The 19069-nt window shown below is 41.8% G+C and overlaps 1 protein-coding gene across 6 annotated transcripts in view; it reads right to left on the reverse strand.

Annotated features, from left to right (window-relative positions):
* Positions 1-12101: 12101 nt before the first annotated feature.
* Positions 12102-19069, reverse strand: part of N4BP2 (NEDD4 binding protein 2) — a 116690-nt gene continuing 109722 nt past the window's right edge. For all 6 annotated transcript variants that reach the window (XM_062213804.1, XM_062213809.1, XM_062213802.1 and 3 more), the window contains one exon: positions 12102-19013. In XM_062213804.1, coding sequence (XP_062069788.1) covers positions 18968-19013 — 46 coding nt within the window. In that variant the 3' untranslated portion in view covers positions 12102-18967. The remainder of the gene's footprint in view (positions 19014-19069) is intronic.

Below are 19069 nucleotides of genomic sequence, written 5' to 3' on the forward strand. Positions count from 1 at the left end.
GTCTAAGGCTTCTCTCTTTTCCAATACTAGTTTATCACTTGTCTTTTTTGGTAATAGCTATCCAATTATTTGTTTGGAATAGAATTCATGGAGACATCTACAATTTTTTTTCTTTATACCTTTTTTATATTTTTAGTGTTTTTCTCACAGCCATTATTGCTTTTCTAAACATAAATAAGTCAGGAGACGTTTGTGGGCATAAACCTCAAATCTATACCTTCTAATTCTTGAAATCATTTCTAGAGAGGAAAAAAAAAAGGCAAAATGAGAAGAGAAATTAGAAAGATAAGTGAAGAACAGAGGGAATGGGAAAGGAGAGGAGAGAAAGAGTGACAATGCAGAGAAAAGCCATTGGTGTTGGTTTGCCAGGAGGGTGACGTGCAAAAAATCAACAGGAAGGGCAGCCTGTGCTCCACGTGGGAGAAACCCTTGAGTGCAACCCACAGGCCTGCGTGCACTGGGAGCCACGAAGGGCAGCCTGTTTGTAGGCTCCCTTATGTCAGAAGTCACAGTGCATCCTCCCCCAGATGTCTCCAAAGCGACAGCATGCCTGTCAGAAAATCCCTGGGGTTAGGGCGGTACATTGACTGTTCACAACTTGGGACTACCACCGAGCTCCAGCCAGGAGGCAGAACAGAGCTTTCCTCAACCAGCCTCTCAGAGAGACCTGGGGCTCAAGGGGGAGTTGACCTGAAGTGCAAGGGACGCCCCCTAGTGCTGGGGAGAGGGCCGCTGTTCCAGGCTGCGGTGGGAGGAGCACTGAGCACAGGAGGGCGGGCGGGGCTAGCGAATGGTCAACATCAAGGCTGCAGCCTCAGGGGTGCCTGCAGGGCTCCTGGAGGGTGCTTCTGCAAAAAGGAAAAGTTCACAGATTTAATATAATCATTCATTTATTTATTTAACACACATAAGCACTTCAGCCGAGCTATGCTTGTGCAATTTTAAGTATGATCATACACATTGTTGGGAAGGTTGCAGCGAAAACGGTCACTCTCACAGACTTAAGCACGTGGTTGAGTTGAAATGGTTCAGCCTCAGCATCCTAGTTTTCCAGGCCTGTAGCAGCCCGGGCGACAGAAACAACAGATAGTCATCGTCTCTCAGTTCTGGAGGACAGAAGCCCAAAATCAAAGCGTCAGCAGGGTGGGTTCCTTCTGAGGCTGGGCAGGAGTCTGACCCGGGCCTCTCCTTGCTGGGTGGCTGTCTTCTCTCTGGGTCTCTTCACGTCTTCTTCCTTCTACACATTTCGATGTGTCCGATTTCCCCCTTTGCCTCAAGACACCAGTCACACTGGATTAGGGCCCACCCACAAGACCTCATTTAACTTGATTATTTCTGTAAAGACCTCTCTCCAATGAAGGCCCCACTCTGAAGGACGTCCACATGTTAATCTGGGGAGCACATAATTCCACCCATGACACCCATACCCAGATGGCGTCAGAGGGCACAGAATGGCCTCTCCCGCAAAGATGCAGGCAAACACCACCCAGCACTGTCCCTGGGAGCAAAGGCAGTAGCGACACCAGGCGCAGCAGCAATTGGTGAGAAACAAGGGGTGTTGCAGCCTTCTGGGCCTGGCTCCTGTCTTCCTATGTAGTTCCTGGGAGCAGGGGGGTGAGCCCATGGCAAACCATGAAGGTGATACCATGAGAAAGCTGGCAGCCCAGTCCTTTAAATCTACAACCCTGCAAGATAAGCTGTGTCTAAATGCCTCCACCAAACTCCAATATAACTGATAAAATCACTAGACACCTCTTAATATGTCAGTCTGCTTTCACTGAAACATTAAAGTCTCAAACAAGTTCCCAGAAAAGTCAATAAATCTCTCCATTGTAAACATTCCAAAATCATATTTCACATCATGTAGTCGTAGTTTCGCTACACACAGAGAAACTCAAGAAGATATCATTGAGCAAATAAAGATATCTGAAATACAATTGCACTGTCTTAAATGGCGCGTGACATATTAACTCAGTCATTTAAGTTAATGAGTAACCTGAAATAGCTGTTGAAGATTATCTCTTGATACTATCATGCCAAAAAAAAAAACTGAAAAAATATGTGTAGTCAATACTTTCCAGTTAGAACACAGAAATGGGTTTTTATCTGTTGAGATGACGCAAGTGTCAGTACGAGAAGTCTACCTGGCTCATTTTCTTTTTTTATTTGTAATCTTTAAATATATTACAACACAAAAAAATACTGAATTGGGATGGTCAGTGTGAGAAGTAGGGAAAAAAAAAAAAGTTAATGACTGAGCGCAGATGACCGTGAAGAGCCCTCGTCCAGTCGCTAAAATTTAGTCTAAAGTACACAGGAGATCCTTTCAGGCCCAGAGGTGTCTCTGGTGGATACTCTGAGCCTCGTCAGGAGGAACCACACAATAAACACATCAGGCATTACCCACCCGCACGCTCTGCCGGGAACGAGTGCAGTATTCACGGGCTAACCTCTGACCTCTAGTGGCAAAGCTACAAGTACAGCGTTCTCCATCCTGAACTGTTGCTGTCCTTGGGGAGAGAATCCATCTGTACGGACTATAAGAAAAACAGTCATCCACAATCTCAGAGAAAATTAGTCTCTGATCATAGGTGTGGAGATCTGGGAAACCCTTGGCTGACTTCTGCTCAAAGGCTGATTCCAAGCCTCATGCAAGCAAGCCTGATCCAAGAACCCAAGACAAAGCAGTGGTCCTGGGGTTGATGTTCAGACTCTTCTGCCTTCTTCTCCCCAAACTGCCTCTTCTCCCCAAACTCCCCAAACCCCAGAGCAAGCAAGAGAAGAAATAAAGCTATGGATCACTGGTCCCTGTGTCAGTGCTAACAAGTGCAGATCCGTCACTTACACATAATATTGTTCCAAAACAAAACAAAGCAATACTGATACACCAAGAGGAATACAGCATTTCGACAGCAGCAGTATGCTATCATTTATAAATAATAGGACTAGAAACTGTGAAACCATAAAGAGAATGTCACCTATTCAGACATTAGCCTTACAGATCCACAGGTGGACAACTAAAGCAAAAGACTGCTGACACAAGCTTCTTCCAAAAATGACAGCAGAGCAGGGCTGGTGTTGTGCACACAGAGTTAAGCCACCACCTGCAGCACCAGCATCCCATATAGGTGCCAGGTCGAGTCCTGGCTGTTCCACTTCTGATCTAGCTCCCTGCTAATGTACCTGGGAAGGCAGCAGAAGATGGCCCAAGTGCTTGGGCTCCTACACTCAAAGGGGAGACCCAGAAGGGGTTCCAGGCTCGTGGCTTCAGCCTGGCCCAACCCCGTACCCCAGTGCCAGCTGTTGTAGTCATTTGGGGGAGTGAATGAACAGATGGAAGATCTCAGCAAAGAAAATATCAAATGAGGAGGGGAAATTTCTTCTTTAAGAAAAACAAAATTGCTTGCCCTGATGATAATAGCATCAGCATTTGGACTCAAGCCTACTGCTATTAATATAGGCGATGAACTGCTAATTCCCCAATCTTAATTAATTGCAACAGTTACCTAGAGATAGTGCTGCTTGCGAAAAGCTCACTCTCTGGTCCATAGCACAGTCCTTTCCATTGTTCAACATTTTCTTCAACACACACACACACACACACAAAACCTTGCCACACCTCTCTCTCTCCTGCTAGCACTCACTTTTACTTGTATGCAGGGAGACAGATCACATACTTGCATCTCCATGTTAACTTCTGACCTCCCTCTGGCCCCATTAACCTCAACCAAAGTTAAACATCCGCTGTTTACCTTTATAAAGCCTTCTGTTCATAGACTCATAAATACACACGTACGAGTTGCCATGAACAGTTTCATGTTTTATTCTCTTGCTTAGCAGTACCTCGTGGGATGCCCTCCCAGGTGACTGCTATAGATCTGTGGCTGATTGTATTATCCAAAACCAGCCAAGAGAATATGTCCCCTGCTGCACAGCCTTGCAAATATTTGTCTACTCTCCTGTAAAAATGCCGACTCTTTCCCCCATTCTTGGACCTGAGTGGAGCTGTCACTCTAGGGCAAACAAAATGTGGAACGAGTGATCCTGTGTGACCTCTGAGACTAGGTTAGAAGTGACACTACAGTCTCCCCACCAAAATCACCTGTGGCTCTGGTGGCGAGGGGAGCAAGGCCACACTGGAGCTCATGTGCAGAAGTTGTGGGCAGACGGAGCTGGCCAAGGAGCCAGGCAACAGCCACACAGCCAGATCTGTGAGTGATGTGGCTCGGGTGATTCCAGCCCCCCGCCCCTGGGTCTTCTAATGAGTCCTCAGACACCATGGAGAACAGAGAACATCTCCACCGTGCTTTGTCCAAAATCCTTGCCCACAGACTCCATGAGCATCACAAGGTTGTTGTTGCCTGTCAGTAAGCTACGGGGAACCAGGTTGTGTGACAAAAGGTGACTGACTGGGACAGGATTAACCGCTCCTTTCTAATGTCTGCCCAGTGGTTCACCATCTGGCCTTAACACAGCTTGTTCAAGTGTTTCCTCAGCAAAGGCACCCACTTTGCTCATTGACTGCCAAAGATCCTTTTTTTTTTTTTTTTTTCCTGACAGGCAGAGTTAGACAGAGGAGAGAGAGAGAGAGAGAGAGAAAGGTCTTCCTTTTTCCGTTGGTTCACCCCCCAAACGGGCCAGGTGCTTCCTCCTGGTCTCCCATGTGGATGCAGGGCCCAAGCACTTGGGCCATCCTCCACTGCCTTCCCAGGCCACAGCAGAGAGCTGGACTGGAAGAGAAGCAACCGGGAAGAATCCGGCGCCCCAGCCAGGACTAGAACCCGGGATGCCAGCGCCGCAGGCAGAGGACCAGCCAAGTGAGCCGCGGCACCAGCCCAAAGATATCCTTGATACACACCTTGAGACTTCTGCTTTTGCTTCTGTGAGAACTGTAGAGTACAACTGCTGAGCTACATATGTACTTTAGTTTTCAACAGTTCCTTGTTTTTATTTTATCCTGAAGCTAATAAGGCTTGGCTCAGAAAAGCGCATCTTTTCTGAGAGGAAATTTATTAATGTCTTTTCTGCTACCTTATACATTTCATTAATTTGAGTCCTTCTTCTGCATGAATTCTCTTCTCTCTTCTTTTCACTGGTTGTTTTGTTTTTCTAGTTTTTTAAGGTGAGCACTGAATTCTTTTATTTCTGAACAGCTTCTGCTAAGTCTTAAAGTTTGGTTATAATGGGTTTTCCCTCTTTGCTTTACAGAGTTTACAACTTAGTTTCTAATTTGATCCAAAGATTATTTAGGAGAGTGGTCTTAAATTACAAATAATTGGGGCTGACTCTGGCATAATGGGTTAAGCCACCATCTGCAATGATCCAGCTCCCTGCTAATGCACTAGGGAAAGCAGTGGAGGATAGCCTGCACCATGTAGAAGACCCAGATGAAGCTCCTGGCTCCTAGCTTCGGGCTGGCCCAGCCCGAACCATTGCAGCCACATTGGGAGTGAACCAGCAGATGGAAGATCTCTCTACATATATGTCTTTCCCTCTCTCTCTGTAACTATTACTTTAAGTATGTTTCTTGTAGACAACATACAGCCCTTTTTGCTTTTAATCCCAATCTATTCCTGTCTCTTGATGAGAAAATGTAGCTCATTTCATTTAATACAATCTCTGAAAAAACTGTTGGAAAATTGAGGTCATTTAGGTCTAATATAGTCACTGAGAGTCTTGATTCTATTCCCTCTGTCTTGCTCATACTTACTATCGGATGAACTTCATTAGTTCTCCTTCTTGCTTTTCTTTGTCTTTACTGGCACGCTCAAGTTACAGTTCATTTCCTCCCCACCGCACAAATGCAAAATGATATTGTGCTTTCCCATTCCGCTAGTTATCCTCTTCCTTCTCAATACGCATCATCAAACACATACTTTATTACTGCTATGTGAAAAGATACTGTATCCCATAAATTCATTTATTCTGATTCCTTCCCTGTACCCCAATAATGCTTTTAGAAACTTTTTACTTCTTAATTCTCTTCCTTCAACCTCTCCTCTTGGGTTTTCCTGAGAAATTTTGCAACTTTTGCCACCAGGGTCTCAATGGGTGAGAGTCTTCACCTAATACGTATATTAGTATATTAGCCTTCATCTAATACAGTATATTTCCAGTCATCCCATCATGATCCACATAGGTGACAAGGCTCACCGTTCACTGTTTCCTTTCTACTTTCCTCATCGTGATTCATTTGTTCTCTAGGGTTCTCTTTTCATACTTTCTTCAGATGGGCAAAGATGAGTGACTTGTTCTAGAAGTCTTTACGTCCCAGCCTCTCTTTCCCCCGGCAGGTGGGGAAGCTTTTTGGGTCATTCTCCTTTCCTCTCAATAGGTGTAGATACGACCCCGCCATCGAGTGCTGTTCAGATCTTTTCCACGTCTCCTTTCTGTCTAGAAACTCAGAAGACCTTGAGATTCAGGAATTCTGTCAGAATGTGTTTAGTGTCTGCTTTTCCTCATCACTTCTGCCTAACCTGAGTGTGTACTTTGAACCTGCAATTACAAGACTTTATTTGGCTCAGGAAATCTGCTTCGGTGAAGTTTGACTGCTCCCTTGTAACCCACTCTGGCATTCCTGTGACTCACTCGGAGTAGATTTCCTTCAGCTATCCTCCCTTCTCCCAGCAGTGCCAATGTAAGAGTTTGACAAAGTAGGTTCACGCCTTTCCGGAAAATATTAGATCATCAGAGATACCAGCTTAATGATCTCATTGTAATACCTGATACCAGAAAGCAGCCAAAGGTGAAATATAATACATAAAACTGCACACTACGTAACACATTACAGCAATACATTTTCACTATACTTTAAAATATACATCTATTAATTATATTTTTAAAATGGTTTCCTAAAAGCAATACACACAGGGTTTTTTGTGTTTTTTTCTAAGGAAAACATTTCAGACAATGAAAGTGAACTCTCCTTCTCCTGCCTCTGACTCCCCAGCCTATCCCAAGGCTAATCTGCGTTCTCTTTCTTATCAAATCTTTCAGAAATTCTTCATGTGTAACAAGGACAAAAATGATTACTGTGGGAGTATTCACAGCTTCCCTCCTCTTGCCTACCAACGAAACAATTCTGCCATTTGCATGCTGCCCTCCTCCCACTGCGCCCTGATGCAGATAGCGTGAGTGGGAAGAGACGTGTGCTCTAAGAACCAAGGACCTTCGGGTGGCAGCTTGATATCCAGTAGGCCCTGAGCTCTTCACTGCAGGGGAAAACTGCAAAGGAAGAGGACAGGATGATGGACGAGGCCTGGAACTAGAGATCCCAAGAGTTGTGGTGAAAAGCTATGGGGAGTCTCCAGGGTAGAGAAGTGGGCAGAGCGTGCATGGGGAAGGCAGACTTACAGGGACGCTCGGCCAGCTTGCACCTACACGACCTGTGCTACATAAAGAGCAAGTCTCGTGGAGGTTCTCTGAAGAATACAATAAAGGTTAGAATGATTTTTATTGTCTTCTGAATATGACATCTCCTGAAATTGAGTCACAAGGGAACCAGAATCTACACTGGATTTGTGGTAATGTGTGTGCTTACACACACACACACACCTATACATGTACACAAAGAAAGGTAGAGTATAGAACACAGGTTGATCTATTTACACACACATACCCTTTTAAAAACACAAAAATAGGACCATGCTGTGAGTACTTTTGTACTTCTTTTTCCCTTAAAAATATAGATTTTTATCCTGCCTGCTTCCAAAAAAAAGATTTGAATTAACTTATAATACAAACCACAGACATATGACCTAAAATTTTTAACATGACTCCAAGGGCAGGAACCAAGAAACAGAAGGTCCAAGGGAGAAATTATTTTTAGAAATTCTAGCTAATCATTTCATGAGTGTAATACAAAATTAATGAGATGCTTTAAAAATAGGTTCCAAAGTAACCAATTGCCAGACATTATTTCAAAAGGGAAGAAATTAATTCTAAGAAAGAACAATGCAGAAAACCTCGTCCAGAGTTTAAAAAATGAGCCCTTCTTCCTAAATAGTCCCACCCACTTGAGATAATTAGCAGTGTTATAAGAGAGTTGTCATGTATCCTCAATTGTTTCTATAAACTCCAATAACCTGCGGTTGACATTGTGGTCCAGCAGGTAAAGCAGCTGCCTGCGACATTGGCATCCCATATGGGCACGGGTTTGAGTCCCAGCTGCTCCACTTCCAATCCAGCCCCCTGCTGATGCACCTGGGAAAAGCAGTAGAGAATGGCCCAAGTGCTTGGGCCCCTGTCACCCTTGTGGGAGACCCAGATGAAGCTTCTGGCTCCTGGCTTTAGCCTGGCCCAGCACTAGCAGTTGCAGGCATTTGGAGAGCAAGGCAGCAGATAGAAGACCTCTCTATATAACTCAGATTTCAAATACATAAATCAATCTTTAAGGGAAATAAAGGCTGCAATAACACAAACTAGTGGATAACTTTTTAAAATATATCTTATTGGCTTCCATAAATAGAAAAACCACAAAGGGACTTCAAATGCACAGGGAGGTCCCACTGTAAAGAACAATTTCAGAAAGGCCTGGGAACGAGTCCACTTCTTACAACCGTCTCAGCTCTTCCCAGTGACCCTATCCGTCTCATCTCTGCAGTCAGTGCCAAACAGCAGACTAAAATGGAACAATCCTTAGAAATCTTTCTTCAGAGTGGGGCTGTGTTGGGTCAGATCCTAGTGGCTTGAAGGATGTGGATTGTGGGGGAAAAAATTTTTTTTATTTTTTTTATTTTTGACAGGCAGAGTGGACAGTGAGAGAGAGACAGAGAGAAAGGTCTTCCTTTGCCGATGGTTCACCCTCCAATGGCCGCCGCGGTAGGCGCGCTGCGGCTGGCGCACCGCGCTGATCCGATGGCAGGAGCCAGGTGCTTCTCCTGGTCTCCCATGGGGTGCAGGGCCCAAGCACTTGGGCCATCCTCCACTGCACTCCCTGGCCACAGCAGAGAGCTGGCCTGGAAGAGGGGCAACCGGGACAGGATCAGTGCCCCGACCGGGACTAGAACCCGGTGTGCCGGCGCCGCAAGGCGGAGGATTAGCCTAGTGAGCCGCGGCGCCGGATGAAAAAAATTTTTTTTAATTCACCTGTACTTTAAGCTGGCGAGCTTTCAGTCTTCCTCTCCACTCCACTGCCTGTCACCTTGTGTTTGATGTCAGTCCTGCGACCTTCTCCTCTCTGATGACCATCACCTCCACACTCAGCCACAAATCAAACTCTGCTGGGAACAAAAACCTGCATCTCTCATGTCCTGACCTCTGAAATTCTCTCTCTCCCTACAACCATCGTCGACTTGACCTTCCCCTAAAATTTTCTAAATCTTCATCGCTTCCTCTGGATTCCACCTTCTACCGAGCCTGCATCTCCGACAGCCATCTCAAGTGTTCACATCCAGGACCCTGAATTCTCTTCCTTCCCATTTTGACCCCTGTCCACACATGCTTGCCAATCACCAACACAGACTAACCCCAACCATCTGTGTTTCTCCTGCCTGACTCCAAAGCATTACTTAAGTGACACAACAAACAAGTATCCGGTGTTTAAGAGACACAGCTCTGTCTGAAACCTGGCTGTGCTATTTACTAGCCGGCAAAGTCTGGGCAATAACAATCTCTCTGCACATCTGTTCCCTTAACTGTAGAGCCGGATATATCCATTAGGATGCTTTCAGCTATAAGTATCTGAAAACCTAAGCAAAAGTCACTCATGTCTCCCATAACAAGACAGCTAAAGGTCAGTTCCAGGGTTAGTTCAGGGGCTCAATGACGTCAGCAAGCACAGAGGCTCTGTCTTCCTATGCGCCACCATCCTCGGCACACTGCCCTGAGCCTTCGTTTGTCTCCTCCTGATTTCAACACGGCATGCAGTTGCAACTGCAGACATCACATACAGAAACAAAGCCCTACTGAGGAAGAGTGCTTCCTCCCATGTGCTTCTATTAGGAAAACTTGGAACCATTCTAGTGAACTTGTCCTTGATGTGGTCAAGTAGTCACCCTTTAACCAATCACTGGCAAACAGAAATGCGACTGCTACAACTGGCGTGACGCTAGAATGGGGCGGTCTCCCCCAGCACACTGTCACCAGGTATGCGAACATGAAGTTGTGATAGCACAAAAGAATACCTGCCAGGTAGGCCGGCAGTGTCTGTCATATGGTTAGAAAGATTATACTGGGAACACTGGCAAAGTCCCTAGTAGTGCCTGGCCCACCCTGGACAAACTGGGTTTCAACTATGTCCACAAATTTTTTACTTACCCTTCAGAAGGTAGAACTAATTCCCCTACCTTTCAATGTGTACTGAACTTCAGAACTTGCCTCTAACAAGTAGAAATTTGGCAGAAAATGAAGTGAGACTTTGAACACTAGGACACAAACAGCATTGCAGCGTGTTTAGTGCTCACTCCCGGGAAAGCCAGCTGCCATGCTGTAAGGACACTCAAGAAGCCTTCGGAGAGGCCCACATGGGGGTAAATCGAGGACTCCCACCAACAACCAGCACCAACTGAGGAGCCATGTGAGACGTCTCCTTGGATTCCCAGCCAGTAAAGCTCCGACTGGTGCCACTCTCAGAATCCTGAGAAACTCGTTGTTATTATTTTAAGTCACTAAGTCTGGGGGCAACTTCACATCACAATAGATAATAGATTTTGGTACCAAGAGGGGGAGTTTTGTTAAAACAAAAACTTTAACATGTGGGAGCAGGTTTGGAAATTGGGAGTGCAAAGAAACTGTAAGAACTTTCAGGCGAAATTAGCGGAAACTTGAAGAGACCGTTAGTGGAGCCTGATGGCCTTCAATCAAAGTGCCAGTGAAAGTTCCCAAATTTATTGAAGACAACCCCTGGGGGGCTGGCATTGTGGTACAGGAGTAAAGCTGACGTCTGCAGCACCAGCATCCCACGTTGGCACCGATTTGAGTCTCAGCTGCTCCACTTCTGATCCAGTTCCCTGCTAATGCGCTGGGAAAACAGTGGAAGATGGCCCCCAAGTGCGTGGGCCACTACGTGAGAGATCTGGATAAAGTTCCTGGCTTCTGCCTGGCCCAGCCCCGGCCGCTGTGGTCATCTGGGGAGTGAACCAGTGGATGGAAGATCTCTGTCTCTCCTTTTCTCTCTGTTACTCTTTCAAATAAATTATTTTTTAAAAAGTTATTATGAGGATTAAATAAATTTATTTCATGTAAACTTAAGAAAGAGTACAGGTTTTGGGACTGGTGTTGTGGCACAGTGCGCTAGCTGCTACTTGGGACACCAGCATCCCATATCAGAGTAGCAGTTCAAGTTCCAGCTGCTCCACTTTCTGTCCAGCTTCCTGCTAATATGTCTGGGAAAGCAGCATACAGCTCAAGTGCTTGGACCTAGATGTAGTTTCTGGCTCCTGGCTTCAACCTGGCCAAGCTCCAAACGTTGCAGCCACTTCGGACTGAACCATTGATTGAAGCTTGCTCTCTCCCTCTCTCCAAGTCAGTCTTTCAAATAAATAAATAAATTTTTAAATACTAATGAAATAAAACTACCTTCCCCCAATCCTCTGGCCAGGTAAAATTCTCTATAGAACATAGCTTCCATGAATTAGATGCACTCAAATGAGATCTGGTAGGCAGACTTACAGTAGAGGTCATCTGTCCACTGCTAAGGCTCACTATGCTGAAGAGGCAGGCTGTGGAAATGGCAGGTACCCGGTCACCAGGTCCCGGCGGGCTGAGGGAGAGTTGGGGCAGTGGTGCCACAACGACTTCCTGATTCCTTACCTTTAATTACGGCCGAGGTAGCAGCTTCCATGCAGGTTAAACCTGTAATGTTATGGAAGTTATTCCCAGAGCCACGTCGAGAATCCACTTCTTCAGGTCCATTAACTTTAAAGAAATACTTGTCATAGAGTTTTTAATGTAAGTAGACACTGCTGTATAATGAACACCCATCTTCAACATATAGGAACTTATGGCCAATCTTGTTTCCTAAGTGTCTCTCACCCACTTCCAGCAAGTAAATCCCATATTTCAGCATGGATGTCTTTTTAAAGACTCCGGAGAAAACATAACCACAACATCATTCCTTTAAAAAAATAAATAGTATTTCTTTAATATAATTAAGCATCCAGTCAATGTTCACATTGCCAGTTCTTTTATTGTCATACAGGGTTTTGTTTCTGTTTTTTCGCTGAGCCAGTACCCAAGTAAGGTCCACAAATTGCAATTGGTTGGCATGCCTGTTAAATTCTTCTTCCATCTGTGTGGTTTTATTTTCTTGGTTTTTGTTTTTGTTTTTTGAAGAAACTGTGTAGTTTTTAGAGTTGCCCACAGTCCAGATTTTCGTGACTGTCACAATGGTGCCTGTAGACATATTCCTCTGTCCTCTGTAATTCCTATAAATTGGTTGTTGCAAACTTGGTCAGATTTAATCCTCCAGACAAAGATGCATTCTCCCAGAAAAGATCCGCATTTGCCTCTGGCAGGCAGCTATTGGTGGCATTATCAGGCTGGCACCTCTTTAAACTCAATTCGGGGGGCCAGTGCTATGGCATAGTGGGTAAAGCTGCTGCCTGCAGTGCCAGCATCCCATGTAGGCGCCGGTTTGAGACTTGGCTCTCCACTTCCCATCCAGCTCTCTGCTATGGCCTGGGAAAGCAGTAGAAGATGGCCCAAGTCCTTGGGCCCCTGCCCCCACATGGGAGACCCAAAAGAAGCTCTGAACACGTGGCTTTGGATCGGCATAGCTCCGGTCATTGAGGCCAATTGGGGAGTGAACCAGTGGATAGAAGACCTCTCTCTCTGCCTCTCCTTCTCTGTGTAACTCTTTCAAATAAATAAATAAAATCTTTAAAAAAATAAATAAACTCAATTCAGGGGCTGAAGTTCTTTTGACTACCCTGGGTGATGTGACTTTGGGCTGTTAATCTGTGAGGGACATTAGTAACTGCATCTCAGTTTTTTTTTTTTTTTTTTTTAATCTGCTCTTCTCTGGGCCAAGGAAACATTTCTTGCAATCTTCTGAAAGTAAAATTATTTTATTCATCTTAATGCCCACCAAGAGTGGAAGCCCCTTATAGTGCCAGCTTTATGTGGTATCTCTTAAGAGTTGCCAAGTACGCTGGCCTTTGTCTTCTGTCCCTAGACACCAAGCTCCAGGTGAGTCAGGATCAGAGGCACTTTTGCAAAAGTCCCTCTAAGTGTTTTCACTTAGATCTTTGGCCTGAGCCCCTAGTACCTTATCAACTGTGCAATGCTTTAGGGCGTTTTTAAATACTGTCAGCCAGAATTTTTAGTTTCCCCACTTCCTCAGTGGGAGGATCAGAAACACTTATGAAATACATACATCCCATAACTAAACAGACAGGGTGACACAGCACCGCCAGCTCCTACAGAGTGAACTTCCCCAGATAAACTTTCCCTCACTGTCCCAAGTCCAGTGTTAAAAATTATTCAGGCTTCTTGTTGTCTTGGAGGGCATTCAAAGTTTCAAAATTTGACAAGAGAGGAAAACATTCTGGAACCTAATTTTTAACAGAATTTCATGTGTTATTCCATTGATATAACAAAACACAGATTATTTACATGTTTTCAAAGCTTCCTGCTTAAAAGAATATTTTCCTCTGACATCTTTAAATCCAATGGAAAGGAAAGCATATTCCGTATGGCTTGTTCTGTGACACCTTGTAAACAACACCATTCCATCACGTTTTTTCTTCACTGCCCCCCATCCCACGTTACACCCCGCAGAGATGCTCTTGCATCCGACCAAAGAGAGGACGATTGGCTGGAGCTTGGCCTTTGCCACTTCTCTACCCCAAAATACAGTCCAAGGAATTTGTTTGTATTTTGATGATCATTGATATTAACGTATTAATATTTCATTGGTTATTAAACAACCCACAACAAATTAAACTTAAATAAGTCAAGATTTCCATGAGCAATGCTCCGGAAGTTCTAGAAGGTATGAATATTGTACACTTTCATATGCACAAAAGCCATGAACTTAAAATGCTTGTTTTCCTGCTGAAAGTCATGTGAAGACTTCAAGCAGGAGGGCAGAGTTCACAGTCACCAGCTGCAACAGAAGCAACCATTCTTGCCTTGGCACCTTCACAGCTCTCTCTACACTGTTTCATAGCTCGTAAGACTTACATGTTTAATATCTCCCTATCCTGGTGCACTTTAGCTTTAAATCACTCACACCAAGTACTGAGCTTTTTGAACATGAATGTGATTAATAAATGCTTAATTCAATAAGTCAGTATGCAAATATATTAACTAAGCAGTACTGTCAGACATAATATAGTTGCCACAACTGAGTGATCATACTGAAAGCGATTCCATAAATCATCAAATGAAAGTCCATTACATCACCCTTTTGGCTACTAACATCATTTGAATTTTTAAAGTTACAACATACACAACTGTGACTTCTATTTTATCATTCCTAGCATGGTTTGCATACTTGCATAATGTTCAAAAATTATGTGGCAAAGATTGCTATTTGTTACCCTTAATATCTGCTCTCTTTCTGCCAGAGGAATACCCAAATTTTAGCTGAACATATAGTAGTCTGAAACAGACAATTTGCCAACCTCCCTTGCAACTAGATGTGACCATGTGACTAAGTTCTGGCCAAGAGGAAGTAAGAAGTGCCCTCTGGCAGCTCACAAATATCATTTTTCAGAGCCTTGGCACATGGCCCTATTCTGGCTTCCTTGACCTTCCACAAGAAGAATGTCGATGTGGTAGTTAAGAGTCTAGTCACCCACACTGGGCCAGAAAAACGGGGGTCACACCTGGGATAGAGAGGACCCTATATCCCCAAATCTTCATGGAAACATCAGCCCTAGACTCTGTTTCTGAGATTTTCTATTGAGAGAAACAAATCTTTGTCTTTTGCCATTGGTATCTCAGGTTCTTCCAAAATATCAGCTTTCTTTGGACGAAAGAAGACAGCAGATTCACAAAGAGCAGACCTTCACAGCCATCCACGGTGGTGCCGCATCTCTTTCAGGAGAGTCTGACGGGGGGCTGTCTCCTGTTGAGTAACTCCTCTTACCGTTAAAATGGATGCAGCTGCCCTGTACTAGCAAACAGGGAACCTATTTTCTAGTTGCACCTCTGCCAGTAAGTGGCAAGTTAGTTAACTTCTCTAAGCCTTTATTCATTAAACAGGGATAGCACCACCTGTGTAAGGAAGTATACCATACATCAAAGTGTTCCATAGTACACATCACTACACACGTAATGGTTCACAAGAGCAATTATGAGATACCTATGGAGAGAAGCTCTGCCTGTCCCATACTGTATCCCCAGTAACAAGTGGTCAATAAGTATCTGTTGAATAAATGCTTAAGTCCTTGTTAAATAAGTGAATTATTCTGCTCTTGGTTTGAATAAACTTCAAGGGTTCTTAATGTTATTTAAAAACACAATACTTGAGTTTCTTAGAAACATGATTCCTAATTCGAATGTCAGTCAAAAGATATGTGAAAAGGGAAATCATAACTATTTGCTGCAGCAAAATAATTTAAACTATAAGAAAGCCCATGGTACTGAAATAAAATTTTTATGTCCCATCTCATCTAAAATTACAGTTATACTAAAAATATTTTAAGTATTTAAATCACTAGCCCTTCCACATCAAACGAAGGATTTCCTCACACTGGACTGTGGCTAAAGTACTTTATTAAATTAAGTATGCAATTTGCAAACGGCTTCATAAGAAATTTTAAAATCAGTTATAAACATTTTTAATAAAAAAAAATACAGAGTTAACAGCAAAATTACATTTTCTTTATAGTACAAATAAAACCATTTATCTCTGATATACCGTCTGAAAATTCTATAATATATTCTCCAACTGATAGCTGCAATATTGTACTTCAACAAGAAGTCTCACGATTAATTCAATCATCTAGTAAGAACAGACTTATCATTTGGACCATAAAAATCAATTGTTCAACTTTAAGGAAAATAATAAACTTTGTCATCATATAATGTGAAGTTATGTATAAAAGGCTCTTTAGCATGTAGATGTGTTCTAGACTTGTTTCTTTATTAAATTCTATAAAGAGGCATTAAGTAATACTGTAAACTTGAATTACATTTTAAAAATAAGCACCATTAACATACATTCTACATAAACCTATTCACCTTTTAAACAACACATTTTTTGACCACACATTTAAATCTGTTTTCTTTACATGTAAATAAAATGTGCAATATTTAACCACTACACAGGAACATTATCAAACTTTACCTCATTGCACAAAAGAAAAGCACTTAGAAAAAGCACTTGGAAAAAAGAGCACACATTATTTTTGTCTTTTTTATACATTTTGTAATTTTCTTAAGTTGAGAGCAGTTAAAAACATTGTCAGAGCAATTTCCTGAGTTTCAAAAGTTTCCAATTTCCAGCTCAGAAATAACTAATCTGGTTTTATTCGTGTCCTTTTTCTAAGCATATAAAACACTTGGATTTAAAAAGAAAAAGACTGAAATAAAAGACAGGAAGCTATGCAAAACAACTGTAAGCTTTTCTTCTCAAGATGCGTTATAATACATAAGATGTTTTATAAAGTCAAAACTTTCACCATTTAATGTATCCTACCTATAAAAGCTAAATAATTGCAGAGAGTATGGAAGTACTAACAAACTGAAGAAGCTTCACCTTGAAAATAATACAGACATGAAAAACCCACAAATTTAAGAAAACAAGCTTCCATTTGTCACGTGGATTGAAAACACTGTTAAGAGTCTCCCTGGTCCAACCACTCACCCATTGTGGTTTCTACATTAGTTCTGGTTTTTATCTCTGGCAGATAATTGGTAGGAGACTATTATTGTTACTAAAACTTTCCAAACTACAGAAGTGTTGTATTTTAAAATATTTTAAAAGATTAATTAAATTTACAAAGAGTCATTCTAATGACCATGTATTTGCATAAATATACCAATACATGGAAACTTGGATCAACTTCAAACTATCTTTACCTGTGACAGAAAAGATTGAGAAATGGGCAAAAGAAGGAGGGATTATAAATTTTGTCTCGTAACTATACAGTGCTTAACTATACTAATTAGTAGAGGTAGGAGCTACTTCAGGGTTAAGCAATTTTATAAAAGTACATATGCTGTTCAATTTTGGCCTGTGCATTCATGAATAATGGTTAAGAAATACCACTAGATTTGCCAAAATAAGGCATAGAATTAAAGTTGTGCGGTATAGAACATAGCTCCTTTCCTTTTGTTTCTGTTAGAAGACCATACCTCTACTTCTTTTGACTGCTCCCTCATTAATTACACTAAAATAAGTCTAGCTGAAGTATTTAAAAGTGATGTTTTTAAAACCAGGTGAAGAAATAAAGAAACACAGAAAATGAGTGTGCAGCTGCGTACACTCAGTAACACCAGGTTTTTCACATCTTTCAAATTATATTAATTTATACATAGGAATATTTTGTTTCATTAACAACTATAGCTTTCTATGAAGTCATTAAAGGGAACTGCTTCATCTATAATGTATACAACACTTCTAGGCAGCACAAAAAAGTGTGGTAAACTGTTGGCACTGTTTAAACAAATTATTATAAACATAAGAATGTGAATAATACTCCAGTACCAGTCACTAACCATCTCTAAAAATATATAGATTCTTATTTTTGAAACAAATTTCAATGATAAGGCTCTTCATTTAAAAGCATGCTTTCAAGATATATAAAAACATGTATTTTTGAGTTTTATTTTCATTAAAATGTTTGCTCTTTTTGGAAAGCATTCTGTATTTCAGGATTTGTTCAATAACCACTCAATCCTATAATTCCTGATCCAAATGATTTCTTAAGCCTAACAAAAAGCATCAAAAATGTTTACTAAAATTACATACATGTTGGCAATATTCTCTAGTCAAAGTCAAATTTATTTAAGCCACTGTATTATACTGGAAAATTGTACTTTACCACAGTAAGCCTGTATAAAGGAAATTATAATTTACATACTTACAGGACTTATTAGCTAACCAAACAACAGAAGTCAGTGAAAGTTTATTTTAGAAAGTTGGCTCTTTTTCAAAATAAAGGTAAAGATCTTTTAAATGATAAGGATTCCTTTTGTGATTATTAATAAAAATGCTTTCTACATTAGTTTTTAGTTCATAGGATTTTGACCTACTACAGTTTACAAATTACTTGCCTCAAATATAAAACACAGCTATTTAGTACTGTTTGAAATAGCACTTAGTCCTCGAAGTAGTTCCATAAGGCAACAACACTTGGTAGATACCTAATCATTTCTCCTTCTCTGAAAACTTCTCTGCCTATGGAAGATAAAAAACTGCAGTACAATCTCAGACCCAATTTGCCTCCCAGAAAACGCACACGCAGAACAACAGAACAAAGGAAAGAGATCAAGATCAAATACAAAGCAGAAGAAAGTGCAACAGCAAGTCTTCCTTCCTGCAGGATATGGCAAAATGAAATGAGTTTATGCATCTAGTTTTGAAAGCAAGAGGTAAGTACTCAAGTGTTTTCTTAGAAATCCTTTCTTTCTTTACAACTACTACTAGTACTACTACTTCTTCTGCGATTCGCGCTGCCTTTGAAGAACTTGAGCCAGATTTCAGGGCACTTCTCATGCCTCTCCACAGAAGCCTTAGGACCTCAGTAAATGTCAAACAATTAACACAAAGGTAACATTTTCTCTCTGAGCAATAGTCAGAGCACTTCAGACTTTAAAAACTGCGGCTGGTAATTTTTCTGAAATGTTCTGTATCAATAAAAATTCCCTTTAATATTTTCAACAGGTAACATTTGGCATTTGGATTCAGTAAAAAATTAAATTTCTCTTGAGTTTTGAAAAACATCCACTTTTTGCTATAGAACTGGACATGACTTCTAATAAACACTATTTAGAATAGAACTGACTGAATTACTTCAAGTAAAACTAACTTTAACCTATAAACCTTCACACTTCTAAAGCAAGGACGTTTATTTTACTTTAGCATGACTTTCAAGCACCCTGGTTTAATTTCAGAGAACCTGCAAAAATGAGAAAAGAGTTATTTTAAACAAAAATATTCCAAACTGGGTAAGAA

Source organism: Lepus europaeus, chromosome 16, assembly GCF_033115175.1.
Source record: "Lepus europaeus isolate LE1 chromosome 16, mLepTim1.pri, whole genome shotgun sequence".
Classification (NCBI taxonomy): domain Eukaryota; kingdom Metazoa; phylum Chordata; class Mammalia; order Lagomorpha; family Leporidae; genus Lepus; species Lepus europaeus.